Below are 17,370 nucleotides of genomic sequence, written 5' to 3'. Positions count from 1 at the left end.
AAGGGCGATTTAGAAATGCGTTAATAGAGAGAACAAAGATTTTTGATTGTGTAAAGTGTTTCCAAGTGATGATGATTACTCGTTAACTCATTAACTAGGCCGCTTTACGCCGGGAGACTTTATACCAGTCCGCGCCAAGATGGCGGCCGGGCGGAACAAAATCCGCTGCATTTTCTTCAGCGAGTTCCACCCCGTGGCGGGGCCCAAGATCACGTTCCAGGTTCCCGAGGACTACATCTCCCAGAAACTGTTCGACTCCGTCCACATCTACATCATCACCAAACCGCAGCTACAGAACAAGCTGATCACGCTGGACGCGCTCGGACACAGGATCATCGGCTGTCCCGTGTGCATAGAGAACGCCAAGTACTCGCGGAACGCGCTGCTGTTCAACCTGTGCTTCGTGTTCGGGTCGGACGCCGACAGCCAGCGGTACGAGCCCGTGGTGAAGAAGCTGGCGGGCTACCTCACCACGCTGGAGATGGAGACCGGATTCCTGTCGGACGAGCAGAGCAAGCTGAAACTACCGGAAGTCATGAAGGTGGGAGGGGCGGGGGCGTGGCAGGGTGATGAGAACAGAAGCTTTATAATGACGTGATGGAAAGTACAGTGACTTCTTACGGTCAAAAACAAACTACAAAATAGTTAATGTGTGAATGCGTGCTGCTTTGTACAACATGCATGGATGAGAATGAGTGGTCTATACAAGCTTAAAAGGTCTTCAGAGAAGTATTTTTGGTCTGTAAAATAACAAGGCTACAGGACTGATGGATGGAAGGACAGAGAAACATAAACTACAAATGATAATTCTTTTTTTACCCTTTCCCTGTCCCTTTAAGAGTTGTTAACCCAGCTGAACACTTGAACGAAGTCAGGACAGAAAGAAACAAGGAAAGGGAATCATAAGAAATCTTCCTTTTCCCGTCCAGGAGCTGTTGACCCAGCTGAACACCTGCGGCACCTGCAGCGTCCCCATCAACGAGTCCAACACGCTCCACCTGAAGGTCGTGCCGACCTCCGAGGAGCCTCAAGTCGTGCTGGAGCACCATGTGCCTGTGTTCCTTCAAGACAAGGTAGAGTCTTCAACCTTCTCTGAGGAAGTTTTCTGGCAACAAAGTTGCATTCGTAACAGGGTTAGGCAGCAGGGAGAAGGTTAAGCACCATGACCATGTACCTGTGTTCCTCCAAGACAAGGTAACTGTAACCCGTGATCACTGCATAGTTTGCTGAATACTTCTTTCATATCACAAAATACTCAGTTGCCACTAGGAAGTCACATTTCAAATTCTTCCCCCCCAGGAGTCGTTTGTATCCAGCCAGTGGGACCGGACGACCTAGCAGATCCCACAATGTGACATACATACATGTCTGCTGTACTGCTGCAGATCCCTGCATGTGTAATGTTACAGACATGTCTGATGTGGTATACTCCCCCCAGGAGTCGTTTGTATCGAGCCAGTGGGACCTGACAACCTAGCAGATCCCACACACATACGAGTCTGATGTACTGTTGTACTACTGTACAGACATGTCTGATCCTGTATATCCCCCAGGAGTCGTTTGTATCGAGCCAGTGGGACCTGACGACCTAGCAGATCCCACACACATACGAGTCTGATGCACTGTTGTACTACTGTACTGACATGTCTGACCCTGTATATCCCCCAGGAGTCGTTTGTATCGAGCCAGTGGGACCTGACGACGCAGCAGATCCTGCCGTACATCGACGGGTTCAACCACGTGATGCGGATCGCTCAGGAGGCGGACGTGGACATCAACCTGGTGCGGATCTGCGTGCAGAACATGCTGTACTACGGGGTCATCACTCTGCTGCCCATCTTCCAGTACTCCAACGTGTATGTGTGCACACCTGACGTCCACTCCCTGGTGCAGGACGCCCGACTGCAGGCGGAGTGTCTCGCCTACGTCTCCAAACACCCCGGCAGCACCCCGCCCAGGTAACGTTATTCATCTTTACACTCTCACTCACTCACTCACTCACTCACTCACTCACTCACTCACTCACTCACTCACTCACTCACTCACTCACACACCCCGGCAGCACCCCGCCCAGGTAACGTTATTCATCTTTACACTCACTCACTCACTCACTCACTCACTCACTCACTCACTCACTCACTCACTCACTCACACTTTTCTAGATTAGGATTAACTGAACGGAGGATTTACCACTTTACATGCCTAACCAAGAGTAGTAGGTACTCATTTCACCTGTCAGTAGAGTAAGTGAATAGGTGCAACGTGCCTTTTCAAAGGGCACAACAATGGGGGCTGCTAGCCATTCGAACCCAGAACCTTCAGATTATAAGTCAAGAGCTTTAACCAAAAGACCACCTTGTCGCCCCCCCAGGTTCCGGGACGTGTTCGTGCTGTACTGCGGTCTGGGCGCGGGAACCACGGTGCGGGACCTGTGCACGCGGCACGCGGCGCAGCTGCAGAACGTGGACGAGCGCCGCCTGATCCAGTTCGGCCTGACGAAGGGGCTGATCCGCCGTGTGAAGAAGTACCCGGTCAAGCTGACGGCCTCGGACTTCGGGAGCGCCAGGCCCTGGACCCGCTGGATGACGGGACTCCACAGCTACGACGAGATCTGCTGCAAAACCGGCATGACCTACCAGGAGCTGGAGGACAAGGTCGAGAGTGACCCACACATCGTCGTCTGCTGGAAATAAATAAACAAACAAATAAATAAAGACGAGATCTGCTGTAAAACTGGCATGACCTACCAGGAGCTGGAGGACAAGGTCGAGAGCGACCCGCACATCGTCGTCTGCTGGAAATAAATAAACAAACAAATAAATAAAGACGAGATCTGCTGTAAAACCGGCATGACCTACCAGGAACTCGAGGACAAGGTCGAGAGCGACCCGCACATCGTCGTCTGCTGGAAATAGAACTGAAATGAACAGGAGTATATATGTAAACATAAACAGAGTGACTTCTACATTGTCATCTGCTGGGAGTAGAGCAGGAATACATACATGTAAATAGATGTACATATCATTCATGTTTATTGCATGTTCATGCCCTTCCGGGCTAAATGCATTATAAGTAATACAATTGTGCATTGTAATAACAGAAAAAAAATGAAGAAAACTATTCTATGTTCTATCTACTTCTAAAGTTTACACGCTACTTCTCTCTTCTTGAGACATGTGTACACGAATTCACAGAGTTTCTCAATTACAGATTGATTATTCGATAACATCAAGTATGTGAACAGTTTGTCATCAAGTAAGTAAATAGATGTACATATGTCTGAGCTGAGGGCTGGCCATGGAGTGATGTCAGTTCCTGTCCTTTACATCAGCAGACGTGAGTCTTGTTAGTGATGTTCTGCTGACCTGATGTCATAAAGGAAAACTGGAGACTTTGTATATGTGAACCTGGATGTCTCAGCATGTGATATTTCTGAACAAGACAGTCTGGCAAAATGCTTTGCTGTCATGCATATCACTGGTGCTAGGAGGCGCTTTTCATTACTATGACTACCAGTCTGGTATTAAAAGTATGGCGAATACTTCCAAGCAAGGAGGTTATATTTGTCAAATATATTAAACTTCCTTGCTCCAATGTACGTCAGTGTATTTGTAGGTCCCTTTATTTGAGAATACGGTATTCTTAGTAGATATGTAAATAAGAAGAAATGGTCTACATGTATGATAATCATTTGATAATAAAGATACATTTCTTGTTAGGATGGACAATATACATCTACATTTGAATACCCCCATATGGCCCCATCAGGGGCAAAGTAGGGGCCCCCGGGGAGTTGAGGTCGTGTGATATTTTACTGTACTGGACCAGTTCATAATCATTATATATAATTGAACAGTCAGTCCGTCTCATCTGTTTTGATAGAGGACGCGATGAAAAACACTACATCGCTGAATAGCTGCATACCCCCTGATAATCATTATCACGTTCCATGTGCAAACGTTGTATTGGAAAACTATACCAGGTTTCAAATTTGGCGGGAAGTGACCTTCCACCCTTGCCCTGCGGTTGACCCCTGCCGTTTTGCGGCCGATATCACGACGTCTGGCCCGATGGCGCATGGAGTTACCGGTTGAGTTTCCGATGGTTTAAGTAGGTCAGATCTGTTAGCGATGGGGAAAAGCAGGAATAAGAAGTACAAGTCCTCCCGCCCGCGCCCCACGGGCCTGCCCAGCGTGGCGGAGGCGCTGCGGGAGGGCGGGGCGGCCGGGAACGGGGCCGGGGAGCTGCCGGCACTGGCCATCGTGGAGAAGGTACGTCACACGTGCACAGCAGAGGGGAGGGGTGTACTCTCATAAGATTTATTCAGGAGTGGATAGGAGTGTGTGTATGAACATAAAGGCCATAGTGGAGATGGTAAGATTAGGGTTCCGGCAGTGCCGGCACACACTCGTGCATGGGAGAGGGCAGGGGGTACACAGGACAGCTGGCCATAGTGGAGTAGGCCTGGGTACACAGGACAGCTGGCCTAGTGGAGTAGGCCTGGGTACACAGGACAGCTGGCCTAGTGGAGAAGGTAGGGTTCCTGCACTCTGATGTGTAGTATGTCAGAGGGAAGGGGGCACTGTGCAGGGGAGGGGGTTGGGTAAGGGTTGTCAGAGAGAGAGAGTGCTGGCGCGACAGGTACTGAAGGAGATTGGTCTTTCTGAACTCCGTTCAAGTTTCTGTTCCCCTAAACCCCTCCCCCCAGCTCCAGTCAGCCTCAGCTGAGGAGCGGGAGTGTGCGTGCACCACGCTGGCGGGACTGGTACTGCAGGAGACCGGTCTGACCGCCCTGTAAGACCCCCCCATACACCCCCACATGTTATAATGTCCCTGTTCCCCCCCATACACCCCCACATGTTATAATGTCCCTGTTCCCCCCAGCTCCAGTCAGCCTCAGCGGAGGAGCGGGAGTGTGCGTGCACCACGCTGGCGGGACTGGTACTGCAGGAGACCGGTCTGACCGCCCTGCTGGACAGTCGGCTGGTTAGGGTTAGGTTAGGGTCAGGGTTAGGTTATAACATTGTTTCTGCCCCCCCAGCTCCAGTCAGCCTCAGCAGAGGAGCGGGAGTGTGCGTGCACCACGCTGGCGGGACTGGTACTGCAGGAGACCGGTCTGACCGCCCTGCTGGACAGTCGGCTGGTCCGCACGCTCGGCCCGCTGCTGCTGGACCCGAGCCAGGCCGTCAGGGAGGGGGCCGCCGGCGTCTTCAGGTGGGTTCTCTATCATCATCATTTGTCATTGGTTGCAATTGAACTTTTGAAGGTGGAGCATTGGCAAAATCTAGTCTCCAAAATCAACATTGCCATTGGCAAGCTAAGAAGCTCAGTGTGGCTAGCACATGATATTGCAGAAGGCTGAAGAGAAAAGATTTTTTATAGCCGCTGAGTCTCTTTCGTCCCCTCCTATGTGCGGAGGGGACTGAAGAGACATGGCAGTTATTATAGGGTTAGATAAGTATTAGAAGCCCTGTGAAGCCTTGACAACCATTTTCCCAGCTGTGACGTTCCATGTTATATTCTGTCCATCATCCAGTTGCTGCGGAAACAACTTCTGCTGTAAAACAGTTTTAATTTGCCCCCCAGGAACATGACGGTGGGCGGGGGTCATGACCTCTGCGACCACATGGTGGAGGAGGACGTGATGACCCCGCTGGTCGCGCTGCTCAAGCAGGTCACAGGTCAGCTGACCGCCAGCCAGCCAATGGACATGCAGGCTGGTGCAAGGCATGCTGGGGGTGAGAGTGCTGACAGAGACCCTGTGTGGAGAATATTGTACCAGGCGGTGCATCTACTCTGGAACCTGTGGTGAGTGGGGGTCTGTGTGTGTGTGTGTGTGTGTGTGTGTGTGTGTGTGTGTGTGTGTGTGTGTGAGTGTGTGTGTGTACCAGGCGGTGCATCTCCTCTGGAACCTGTGGTGAGTGGGGGTCTGTGTGTGTGTGTGTGTGTGTGTGTGTGTGTGTGTGTGTGTGTGTGTGAGTGTGTGTGTGTACCAGGCGGTGCATCTCCTCTGGAACCTGTGGTGAGTGGGGGTCTGTGTGTGTGTGTGTGTGTGTGTGTGTGTGTGTGTGTGTGTGTGAGTGTGTGTGTGTACCAGGCGGTGCATCTACTCTGGAACCTGTGGTGAGTGTGTGAGTGTGTGAGTGTGTGTCTGTGTGTGTGTGTGTGTGTGTGTCTGTGTCTGTGTGTGTGTGTGTGTGTGTGTGTGTGTGTGTGAGAGTCTGTGTGTCTGTGTGTGTACCAGGCGGTGCATCTACTCTGGAACCTGTGGTGAGTCGGGTTTTTTGACAAAGGACTTAACACTGGTCCCTAGGGGTACTGGTACAGATGCAGAACCAACATCTAAAAGAACAGTTTTATCCCCTACACGTCACGGCTCTGGAATAATCTACCCAGAAACGTCACTGACTCACCCACACTGAGCATATTCAAAGCCCGATGCAAATCCCACCTGTTGTCCTGATTTTAAATTTACCTCCTATCAACCTTCCATCTATTCCATGGCAGTGCTATAGATCGTATTATTGTAGATCATTCCCCCCTACGACTTTATTATGTTTAGGTATATATTTGCATGGTAGTTTAACTGAGTTAAATGATTTTATACTGTATTTATGCATTGTATTGTGTCGCATTAACTATATATGTATTATGATAGTGTATGTAAGTTGTATGTTCGTCTGTATTTGTGGGTCAGCCGTTACCAGCGAAAGCTGCCTAGGCTGGCCCAGTGTAATGACTTGTCATTCATTGTCAATAAATACAAATACAAATACAAATACAGGGGGTGCTTGTGTGATTTGAATGATATTTTGTTTATTTGTTTGTTGTGTTGTTCCAGTGAGAGCACCAGCACGGCTGTCTGCATATTTAACAAGGAGTCGCTCCTCCCCACTCTGCTGCTGTGTCTACGGCAACACGACAGGAACCTACCACTGGCCATGGTGGGGGGTAAGGCTGCCAGTTTCCTGTTACCAAATGTTAAAGATGTAATAAGTTAGATCCCGTAAACTTTCTAGAGAGTTTTGATTTTATATTGCTATGAGTGATACACATGGAATAACTGAACAGACTTGGTTATTTTCTTGTATAACGCAACTTGATAACTCATGGCAGAGAGAAAAAGGTTTCTTCGAGTTCACATGTGCTCGGCCTCTACCATCCAATTGTGACCAGCAGAAGACAGTGTAGTTTCCTGCAGATACTTGTACTGAATGAAGAATGTTTAGTTTTGAAGATTTGTATAAGATTTGGGTTTCTCAAAACATGCTGAAATGGTCTCAAGCTATCAGGGTGATATGTAGGTACATGTCATGTAGGTACATTGTTGTGGCAATAGTAAGCACATTGTATAATGTATGCCCAGAGAGATGTCTGAATCCTCCATGTTTGTCTCCTCACTCCCAGCCCAGTGTCTGCAGACTGTGACAGAAGACAACGCGGAGGTTCTGCAGCAGTTCTCAGCAGACACACTCAAGCTGCTGGAGGGGCTGCTGATGGGGGAGGGGGGCGACTCAGTGGACAGCCTGCTGCTCAGGACAACCGTCGCTGGTAAGGGTTAGGATTGTCCTGTCCCACACGTAACACACCTGTTCTTCCACCTGTAACACACCTGTCCTTCCACCTGTAACACACCTGTCCTTCCACCTGTAACACAACTACCCCACCTGTGAGTAACACACCTGTCCTCCCACCTGAGTAACACACCTGTTGTCCCACCTGCAGGCTGCATCTTTAACCTGAAGGCGCTCATCCCGGCTGGCAGCCAATCAGAAGCCCTGCAGGCGGTGGTGCGGGTCCTGGCGCGAACGCTGGAGCACGACATCGCCATGGCGATAACCAGCCTGAGGGGCATGCTGGGAGAACAGCAGACCAACAACAACGTAAGATGATTGAATCCGTAGACATGGTACAGGCTTGTGAAAAACTGGGAACATGATTATGGTCAGCTGTGGTGGCATTGTTGAATCAAATTTTAACCTTTAGAATAAGAATGTGACAAGAATGGGTCATAGATATTTTGTCAAGTGTCAGGCGATCGTGAAAGCAGGAAGCACCATGCAAACAGTGAAGGCTCTGACAGTCGAGAATAACCAATAGAGAAGGAAGAAGGGAACACACATATAACTCATGTGTTGTGTGTGTCCAGGAAACATGTGTGTGATGTTTTCTGTGTGAGAGAATACCCAATAGAGAAGGAAACAGAAATGTACCTTATGTGTTATCTGTGAAAGAATACCCAATAGAGAAGGTAGAAGGAATCACTTGTTATGTGTTGTGTGTCCAGGGTGGTGCTGAACAGATGAACGGGGAGACAGCCGGACCGGGGAGGCCGGAAACTCCTGAGCAGCACCAGGTGGGTCTGGCCTGGCTGTGCTGCGTTACCTTCTGCTGTGTTACCTTCTGCTGTGTTACCTTCTGCTGTGTTACCTTCTGCTGTGTTACCTTCTGCTGTGCTACCTTCTGCTGCGTTACCTTCTGCTGTGTTACCTTCTGCTGTGCTACCCTTCTGCTGTGCTACCTTCTGCTGTGTTACCTTCTGCTGTGTTACCTTCTGCTGTGTTACCTTTCTGCTGTGTTACCTTCTGCTGTGCTACCCTTCTGCTGTGCTACCTTCTGCTGTGCTACCTTCTGCTGTGTTACCTTCTGCAGTGCTACCTTCTGCTGTGCTACCTTCTGCTGTGCTACCTTCTGCTGTGCTACCTTCTGCTGCGTTACCTTCTGCTGTGTTACCTTCTGCTGTGTTACCTTCTGCTGTGTTACCTTCTGCTGTGTTACCTTCTGCTGTGTTACTTTCTGCTGTGTTACCTTCTGCTGTGTTACCTTCTGCTGTGTTACTTTCTGCTGTGTTACCTTCTGCTGTGTTACCTTCTGCTGTGTTACCTTTCTGCTGTGTTACCTTCTGCAGTGTTACCTTCTGCTGTGTTACCTTCTGCTGTGCTACCTTCTGCTGTGCTACCCTTCTGCTGTGCTACCTTCTGCTGTGCTACCTTCTGCTGTGTTACCTTCTGCTGTGTTACCTTCTGCTGTGTTACCTTCTGCTGTGTTACCTTCTGCTGTGCTACCCTTCTGCTGTGCTACCTTCTGCTGTGTTACCTTCCGCTGTGTTACCTTCTGCTGTGTCACCTTCTGCTGTGTTACCTTCTGCTGTGTTACCTTCTGCAGTGCTACCTTCTGCTGTGCTACCTTCTGCTGTGTTACCTTCTGCTGTGTTACCTTCTGCTGTGTTACCTTCTGCTGTGTTACCTTCTGCTGTGTTACCTTCTGCTGTGTTACCTCCTTCTGTGTTACCTTCTGCAGTGTTACCTTCTGCTGTGTTACCTTCTGCTGTGCTACCTTCTGCTGTGCTACCTTCTGCTGTGTTACCTTCTGCTGTGTTACCTTCTGCTGTGTTACCTTCTGCTGTGTTACCTTCTGCTGTGTTACCTTCTGCTGTGTTACCTTCTGCTGTGCTACCTTCTGCTGTGTTACCTTCTGCTGTGCTACCTTCTGCTGTGCTACCTTCTGCTGTGTTACCTTCTGCTGTGTTACCTTCTGCTGTGTTACCTTCTGCTGTGTTACCTTCTGCTGTGCTACCTTCTGCTGTGTTACCTTCTGCTGTGTTACCTTCTGCTGTGCTACCTTCTGCTGTGTTACCTTCTGCTGTGCTACCTTCTGCTGTGTTACCTTCTGCTGTGCTACCTTCTGCTGTGCTACCTTCTGCTGTGTTACCTTCTGCTGTGTTACCTTCTGCTGTGTTACCTTCTGCTGTGTTACCTTCTGCTGTGTTACCTTCTGCTGTGTTACCTCCTGCTGTGTTACCTTCTGCTGTGTTACCTTCTGCTGTGTTACCTTCTGCTGTGTTACCTTCTGCTGTGTTACCTTCTGTTGTGTTACCTTCTGTTGTGTTACCTTCTGCTGTGTTACCTTTCTGCTGCGTTACCTTCTGCTGTGTTACCTTCTGCTGTGTTACCTTCTGCTGTGTTACCTTCTGCTGTGCTACCTTCTGCTGCGTTACCTTCTGCTGTGTTACCTTCTGCTGTGTTACCTTCTGCTGCGTTACCTTCTGCTGTGCTCCCTTCTGCTGTGTTACCTTCTGCTGTGTTACCTTCTGCTGTGTTACCTTCTGCTGTGTTACCTTCTGCTGCGTTACCTTCTGCTGCGTTACCTTCTGCTGCGTTACCTTCTGCTGCGTTACCTTCTGCTGCGTTACCTTCTGCTGCGTTACCTTCTGCTGCGTTACCTTCTGCTGTGTTACCTTCTGCTGTGTTACCTTCTGCTGTGTTACCTTCTGCTGTGTTACCTTCTGCTGTGCTACCTTCTGCTGTGTTACCTTCTGCTGTGTTACCTTCTGCTGTGTTACCTTCTGCTGTGTTACCTCCTGCTGTGTTACCTCCTGCTGTGTTACCTTCTGCTGTGTTACCTTCTGCTGTGTTACCTTCTGCTGTGTTACCTTCTGCTGTGTTACCTTCTGCTGTGTTACCTTCTGCTGTGTTACCTTCTGCTGTGTTACCTTCTGCTGTGTTACCTGCTGTGTTACCTTCTGCTGTGCTACCTTCTGCTGTGCTACCTTCTGCTGTGTTACCTTTCTGCTGTGTTACCTTCTGCTGTGTTCCCTTCTGCTGTGTTACCTCCTGCTGTGTTACTTTCTGCTGTGCTACCTTCTGCTGGGTTACCTTCTGCTGTGTTACCTTCTGCTGGGTTACCTTCTGCTGTGTTGCCTCCTGCTGTGTTACTTTCTGCTGTGCTACCTTCTGCTGTGTTACCTCCTGCTGTGTTACCTTCTGCTGTGTTACCTTCTGCTGTGTTACCTTCTGCTGTGTTACCTTCTGCTGCGTTACCTTCTGCTGCGTTACCTTCTGCTGCGTTACCTTCTGCTGCGTTACCTTCTGCTGCGTTACCTTCTGCTGCGTTACCTTCTGCTGCGTTACCTTCTGCTGTGTTACCTTCTGCTGTGTTACCTTCTGCTGTGTTACCTTCTGCTGTGTTACCTTCTGCTGTGCTACCTTCTGCTGTGTTACCTTCTGCTGTGTTACCTTCTGCTGTGTTACCTTCTGCTGTGTTACCTCCTGCTGTGTTACCTTCTGCTGTGTTACCTTCTGCTGTGTTACCTTCTGCTGTGTTACCTTCTGCTGTGTTACCTTCTGCTGTGTTACCTTCTGCTGTGTTACCTTCTGCTGTGTTACCTTCTGCTGTGTTACCTTCTGCTGTGTTACCTGCTGTGTTACCTTCTGCTGTGCTACCTTCTGCTGTGCTACCTTCTGCTGTGTTACCTTTCTGCTGTGTTACCTTCTGCTGTGTTCCCTTCTGCTGTGTTACCTCCTGCTGTGTTACTTTCTGCTGTGCTACCTTCTGCTGGGTTACCTTCTGCTGTGTTACCTTCTGCTGGGTTACCTTCTGCTGTGTTGCCTCCTGCTGTGTTACTTTCTGCTGTGCTACCTTCTGCTGTGTTACCTCCTGCTGTGCTACCTTCTGCTGTGTTACCTCCTGCTGTGTTACCTTCTGCTGTGTTACCTTCTGCTGTGTTACCTTCTGCTGTGTTACCTTCTGCTGTGCTACCTTCTGCTGTGTTACCTTTCTGCTGTGCTACCTTCTGCTGTGTTACCTCCTGCTGTGTTACCTTCTGCTGTGCTACCTTCTGCTGTGTTACCTTTCTGCTGTGCTACCTTCTGCTGTGTTACCTCCTGCTGTGTTACCTTCTGCTGTGTTACCTTCTGCTGTGTTACCTTCTGCTGTGCTACCTTCTGCTGTGTTACCTTCTGCTGTGTTACCTTCTGCTGTGTTACCTTCTGCTGTGTTACCTTCTGCTGTGTTACCTTCTGCTGTGCTACCTTCTGCTGTGTTACCTTCTGCTGTGTTACCTTTCTGCTGTGTTACCTTCTGCTGGGTTACCTTCTGCTGTGTTGCCTCCTGCTGTGTTACTTTCTGCTGTGCTACCTCCTGCTGTGTTACTTTCTGCTGTGCTACCTTCTGCTGTGTTACCTTCTGCTGGGTTACCTTCTGCTGGGTTACCTTCTGCTGTGTTACCTTCTGCTGTGTTGCCTTCTGCTGTGTTACCTTCTGCTGTGTTACCTTCTGCTGTGCTACCTCCTGCTGTGTTACCTTCTGCTGTGTTACCTTCTGCTGTGTTACCTTCTGCTGTGTTACCTTCTGCTGTGCTACCTTCTGCTGTGTTACCTTTCTGCTGTGTTACCTTCTGCTGTGTTAGTGATCTAGAGTCTACTGTAGATGCAGAATGCTGTGGCTACATCAGACGTACCTTAGAAGGCAACAGTGCAATTCTGTACCAGTCCTACTGTGTTCCTCAGCTTCTCCAGACTGGACCAGGTGGTGAAGGTTGTTTACAGGCTGTTTTATTTGTTTGTTTGTCCAGTTGCCCCAGGCAACCCGAGCCCAGCTGGACCAGGTGATGGCGTTACTCTCAGCCCAGCAGACGGCTCTGGAGATCATCGCCAACATGTGTCTGCCCGATGGTAGGACCGGTCCACTAGACTCAGGGGGAGGGCAGGGTAGTAACATGTGTCTGCCCGACGGTAGGACCGGTCCACTCAACTCTAGATCTTGGGTGGCAGGGTAGTTTCTGAGATGGAAAGGGTGTTTCTGACTTTGTAGTACAGTACTAGTAGAATCCAGTATTTGATTATATTTTCAAATTATGCTGTCAAACCTGTAGTTCATATAGTCTTAACAGAGATGTGATTTGCTGACAAGATTTCAGAATGTTTTTGAAGAATTTGTCTTTGTCTAGTTTGGCAGCCCTGCCATGGGTGTGCATGCTGAACAGCCAAACCAATGAATAGAAAAGTAAGAAGAATTTATTTTTCCTGTGTCCCCAGATGACAGTGATGAGGAATGGGAGGACATGGACAGTCATGTCGCCATGCTGTTATAGTCCTGTTTGTGTGCTAATGTTATGCTGTTTCCCGTGTCCCCAGACGACAGTGATGAGGAGTGGGAGGACATGGACAGCAGTGACACCAGTGACGAGGTGACCATGTGTGACGTTGCGGAGGAGGGGGGTACCCCCCTCATGACCCCCCTGTGCCTGTCAGCCGAGACCCATGCTGCTCTCATCAGCCACAGTCTGCCCAGGAAGGTCAGAGTTGTGAATATAACCAGTAGTAAAATCATTCTTTATTTGGAAAGAAAGTAGGTCACAAAGCCCAGGTCACGATGGTCATCACGATGTGATGACCAAATGTGCAGGGACGGACAAATTACAAAAACAATTCACAGTTAAAATCCGAGTACATATTTACTTATATACAAAGGTTACAAATTGAAATTGCACTTAGGGCAGGACTACGGCTGCTTCTACAATAAAATGTCTGCTTCCCAGTGCGGCTCGTGTCGAGCACTCCATATGGCATATGACGATAGAATAGCTATGCGGCTAATGTCTCTAGTGAAGATAAAGCGGTCAAACCTTAGATTGAGGACGAAGGATGAGGCTTTTTCATTATACTTATCTTCTTCTTCTCCTTTTCATCCTGGCGGACGATCGGTTATAGCTTATTATTCTTATAGCTAGTAGTGTAGTGCGGCTTCGCTATGGCCCAGATATTTAGCAAAACACAGTGGGTCACCCCTACTCTTCTCGATAAGTGTTTTGGGTTCTTTTATGTGCAGAGGTTTGATCCTTAAGCCTTATGCCGGAAGCTCCCTCAAGACCCTCATACACAGGGCTGCTGGCTTTACGTCACCATCTGAAACTACAAAATATGTAAACCTACAACACAACCAGTTTAAGTAAATAACCATGGATACCTACTGCTAAAAAGCAATATCATGTATTAGAAATTTAGATACAAACATCATCTGTTCAACTGTAATTCCAAGAGAAGTTGCTAGTAGGCCCAATGTGATTTTGAACAGCACCTCATAACCTGTGATATCTCAGACCCGCCTGTTCTGTGTCCCCAGGTTCTGGACAGGACGGTTCTCCCCGAGGGATGCGACAGTCTGGCATCGTCACCTCACGGACAACCTGTCATCAAAAGGTCAGCAGATGTGTTAAACCACCAGGATGCATAACGGTAGCTGTGGTGCTTCTGTGTGAAACAGTGGGAGCGTCGCTTTGTCTTAGAAACATGTTAGTTTTACATCTGTCTAAGGAACATGTTATCTGTGCAAGTGCCTAAGTCTAAAACTTGTTTCTTCCCAGGTTACTTACCGTACAAAGACGAGCCCTGCTATGCCTAAGGAACATGCTGGCAGTGCTGGATGGGGAAGGCATGGATGCAGCAGGGCTGGTGGAGGTGGGAAACCATCTCATGGGGCTCTTCAGTGGTGAGCAAGCAAGTTGCAAGAATATGTTGTGGCAGTATTAGAATTTTTGTCATGATTAGAAATCTCAGGGTTAATGCTAAACATTCAGAGAGTTGTACATCACGTAGTATGTTTTTTGTAGCAAACATAAACTTAAGGTGTCTGTGTTTGACTCCTGGCCGTCTGTGCAGTTTCAGATGATCAGGAGTTCCAGGAAGCCGTGACAGGAGCCGTCAGGTCCCTGCTGCAGAGGATGGCAGCTGTGCAGGTCACACAGGTGAGCACAGGTTATACAGGTGTGTACAGGTGACAGCTAGTACAGGTAACAGGTAAGACAGGAGCCATCAGGTCCCTCCTGCAGAGGATGGCAGCTGTACAGGTAACACAGGTGAGTCATGTCATTTTATTAGATTCGATGAATATCTACCTATGGTAATGCACCAGAAGAAACAATACAGTCTAAAGGGAGCACATTCTTCCCAGTGACATGTGAAACTTAACTGTAACATAACATTTTGCTCTCTGTTTGTGGAAGTGCCTTCACATGTATGTCTCTCTCCCGTCTCCCCATGCCCCCCTCCCCCTCCAGCCCCTGACTGGGGAACAGCTGCGTGTCCTGTGTGACCTTGGGCGACAGTCGTCGTGCCCGAGCGTCCGTGCTAACGTGGTGAACGCTGCGGGCAGTATGGGCAGCGTGCTGGCGAAACAACCCGACTCTGCTGAGAAACTCATGGTGAGTGGTGCAGCACTCCTCCCACCTGTGTGTGTGCGTGTTGGGTGTGTATGTTTGTGTTCCATGCCGTTACAAGTCGGGTCAGAGTTGTGTTTATAACATGTGACCTCTGTTTAGCTGATAGGAACGTTCCTGACGGAGGTCGCGGGGGAGAATGCGGTGCTGTGGGTTATAGGTCAGGGGTCAGGGTTTGTAACGTGACCTCTGTGCGCCAGCTGATAGGAACCTTCCTGACGGAGGTTGCAGGGAAGGATGCAGTTCTGTGGGTTATAGGTCAGCAGTCAGGGTTTATAACATGTGACCTCTGTGTTTAGCTGATAGGAACCTTCCTGACGGAGGTCGCGGGGAAGGACGTGGTGCTGTGGGTCGTGGCGGAGGCTCTGGACGCCATCTTTGACGTGTTCGGGGACGGCCCGCAGGTCGACGCGGTGGCAGGAAACATCGGGCTGGTGGCGAAACTCCGACAGATCAGCCCGCTGTTCAAGTCTCGGGTGGGTTCATGCTCGTCTTGTTGTGACCACCATTCCTTACCCCTCTGACCCTAGCATTGGCCCCGAGTGTGTACTCAGAGTCCGGCCGTGAGTGGTCACTAGTAACAGACAAGTTTGTACCGATAAACTAAGGCTGCTGTACCCAAAAATACGACTTGTTTATAGAAATTCTCCCTTTTACTGTACAGAAACTTCAAGTCTTGTTTGTTGTTTGTCCAGGTTCATAAAGAGAGGAGGAGTCTGGGAGAACACTTCCCCGTGGTGGACAACGCACGGGTCAACCTCAACAGGTTCATCAAGTACAAGGAAGGCTGCTAGGGGGTCCTGAGGATTCACTAGGCACAACAGAAGGCTGCTAGGGGGACCTGGCAACTATCATCATGGGAACTGGGACAATTCAGCTGCAGATTTTATTTCAATATTCTTTAAGATTTTAAGCTGCGACTTGTCCAGGCAGTCTTTTCTTATGAAAATCTTTTATTTCATTTGGTCGTTTTAGTTTATTTTAATCATGTCTTGGGCTTGCTTTCCTTACCAGACGTTCAGTGGCCTTCGAGATTCTTGGAAAAACTTTCAATGAATTTTTCAGATGGAGAATACATAAATTCAGTTCCAGGCCTCAAATGTTCCCATCCACGGAACTGTCCTGCCCCGAGTGAAATGTCATTGTACATAATTATATAGAAAAGACCTGTGAAAGCAGGAGAATGGTTCAAACTATGGTTGCTTGTTACAGTGAGGAGGAAGATGGGAATATTTTGCTAATCAAACATAATGCATATACATGTAGTAATGTAATGCATATAATAAACTGCTTATACACTTAGAATGGGAAAAACCATGTACAAACTTACCATCAATGACATATCTATCTAGCAGGTAAGTCCTGCTGGTTTCCACTGGTAACAAACTGAGATGGATTAATGTACCAGGACTGACAGGAAAACTGAAGGGTAAGCTTACAGCTGTATAAAGTCTTACTTTCATGTTGCAGTACATGTACTGAAATGGAACACTTTAATACTGCTCCAAAAGAAATGTTATGAAACATTGATGAAGGTTAGGATCCAGGTGATAAAATATGCAAAAAAGTTACTCAAGCAACTGAATATTATTTTAGACCGCTTCCAAAATCATATCCAGTTGCTTGAATAACTGTTTTTTGACGTAAATGGTATGAAAGTTGATGGTTTAAGAGCTTTCAGTTGTAAATATGAGCCGTGCTTAAGACCACTGTACACTCTACCTATTCCCAGCTGTCCCTCCACATTGTACTCAGCAACATTTGGACTTTTTGTGAATATCTGAGGGTTCGGGAGGATTTTCTAACACAGGAAAAACACTGTACATACAATACTGAATAAATTTATTCTACAAATTATGATTATGGCGATGTTTACGGTAATCCTGACTCCCAAGCTTTTCTGAGTCCCAAAGTTGTGGCATAGATTGAAGTTATTCATGATGGAGAGAAAATGAGTGATTTGACGGCATTCAGTCAGCACGTTCCTGACAACTGAGCCATGGAACAGTTCTCTCCACTATCCTGGAGTCCAGCCTTCTTAGCTTTAGTCCGCTACCCAAGCCTGGAGTCCAGCCTTCTTAGCTTTAGTCTGCTACCCAAGCCTGGAGTCCAGCCTTCTTAGCCTTATTCTGCTACCCAAGCCTGGAGTCCAGCCTTCTTAGCTTTAGTCCGCTACCCAAGCCTGGAGTCCAGCCTTCTTAGCTTTAGTCCGCTACTCAAGCCTGGAGTCCAGCCTTCTTAGCCTTATTCTGCTACCCAAGCCTGGAGTCCAGCCTTCTTAGCTTTAGTCCGCTACCCAAGCCTGGAGTCCAGCCTTCTTAGCTTTATTCTGCTACCCAAGCCTGGAGTCCAGCCTTCTTAGCTTTAGTCCGCTA

The 17,370-nt window shown here is 48.5% G+C and overlaps 2 protein-coding genes across 4 annotated transcripts; both read left to right on the top strand.

Annotated features, from left to right (window-relative positions):
* Positions 1 to 68: 68 nt before the first annotated feature.
* On the top strand, positions 69 to 2,917 carry LOC136438460 (GATOR1 complex protein NPRL2-like). Its single transcript, XM_066433257.1, has 4 exons — positions 69 to 541; positions 930 to 1,073; positions 1,669 to 1,958; positions 2,372 to 2,917. Exons 1-4 carry the CDS (start codon positions 140 to 142, stop codon positions 2,691 to 2,693), a joined length of 1,158 nt encoding a protein of 385 aa, XP_066289354.1. The 5' UTR covers positions 69 to 139; the 3' UTR covers positions 2,694 to 2,917.
* Positions 2,918 to 4,027: 1,110 nt separating this feature from the next.
* On the top strand, positions 4,028 to 16,852 carry LOC136438456 (HEAT repeat-containing protein 3-like). Of its 3 annotated transcripts, XM_066433245.1 has the most exons (16): positions 4,028 to 4,271; positions 5,042 to 5,214; positions 5,587 to 5,808; positions 6,842 to 6,951; positions 7,408 to 7,551; positions 7,726 to 7,883; positions 8,288 to 8,356; positions 12,353 to 12,512; positions 12,915 to 13,075; positions 13,903 to 13,979; positions 14,144 to 14,268; positions 14,439 to 14,524; positions 14,837 to 14,980; positions 15,098 to 15,121; positions 15,319 to 15,471; positions 15,691 to 16,852. In XM_066433245.1, the coding sequence occupies exons 1-16, from the start codon at positions 4,131 to 4,133 to the stop codon at positions 15,787 to 15,789; spliced, it is 2,046 nt and encodes a 681-aa protein (XP_066289342.1). In that variant the 5' UTR covers positions 4,028 to 4,130; the 3' UTR covers positions 15,790 to 16,852. The 3 variants fall into 3 exon arrangements, with proteins under 3 accessions (XP_066289342.1, XP_066289341.1, XP_066289343.1); XM_066433244.1 differs by lacking the exon at positions 15,098 to 15,121 and having other exon boundaries at positions 15,295 to 15,471; XM_066433246.1 differs by lacking the exon at positions 15,098 to 15,121 and having other exon boundaries at positions 4,030 to 4,271; positions 12,353 to 12,452; positions 15,295 to 15,471.
* The last annotated feature ends 518 nt before the right edge of the window (positions 16,853 to 17,370 follow it).

This window comes from Branchiostoma lanceolatum, chromosome 7 (assembly GCF_035083965.1).
Source record: "Branchiostoma lanceolatum isolate klBraLanc5 chromosome 7, klBraLanc5.hap2, whole genome shotgun sequence".
Classification (NCBI taxonomy): domain Eukaryota; kingdom Metazoa; phylum Chordata; class Leptocardii; order Amphioxiformes; family Branchiostomatidae; genus Branchiostoma; species Branchiostoma lanceolatum.
This window is presented reverse-complemented; position numbering and strand designations above follow the sequence as displayed.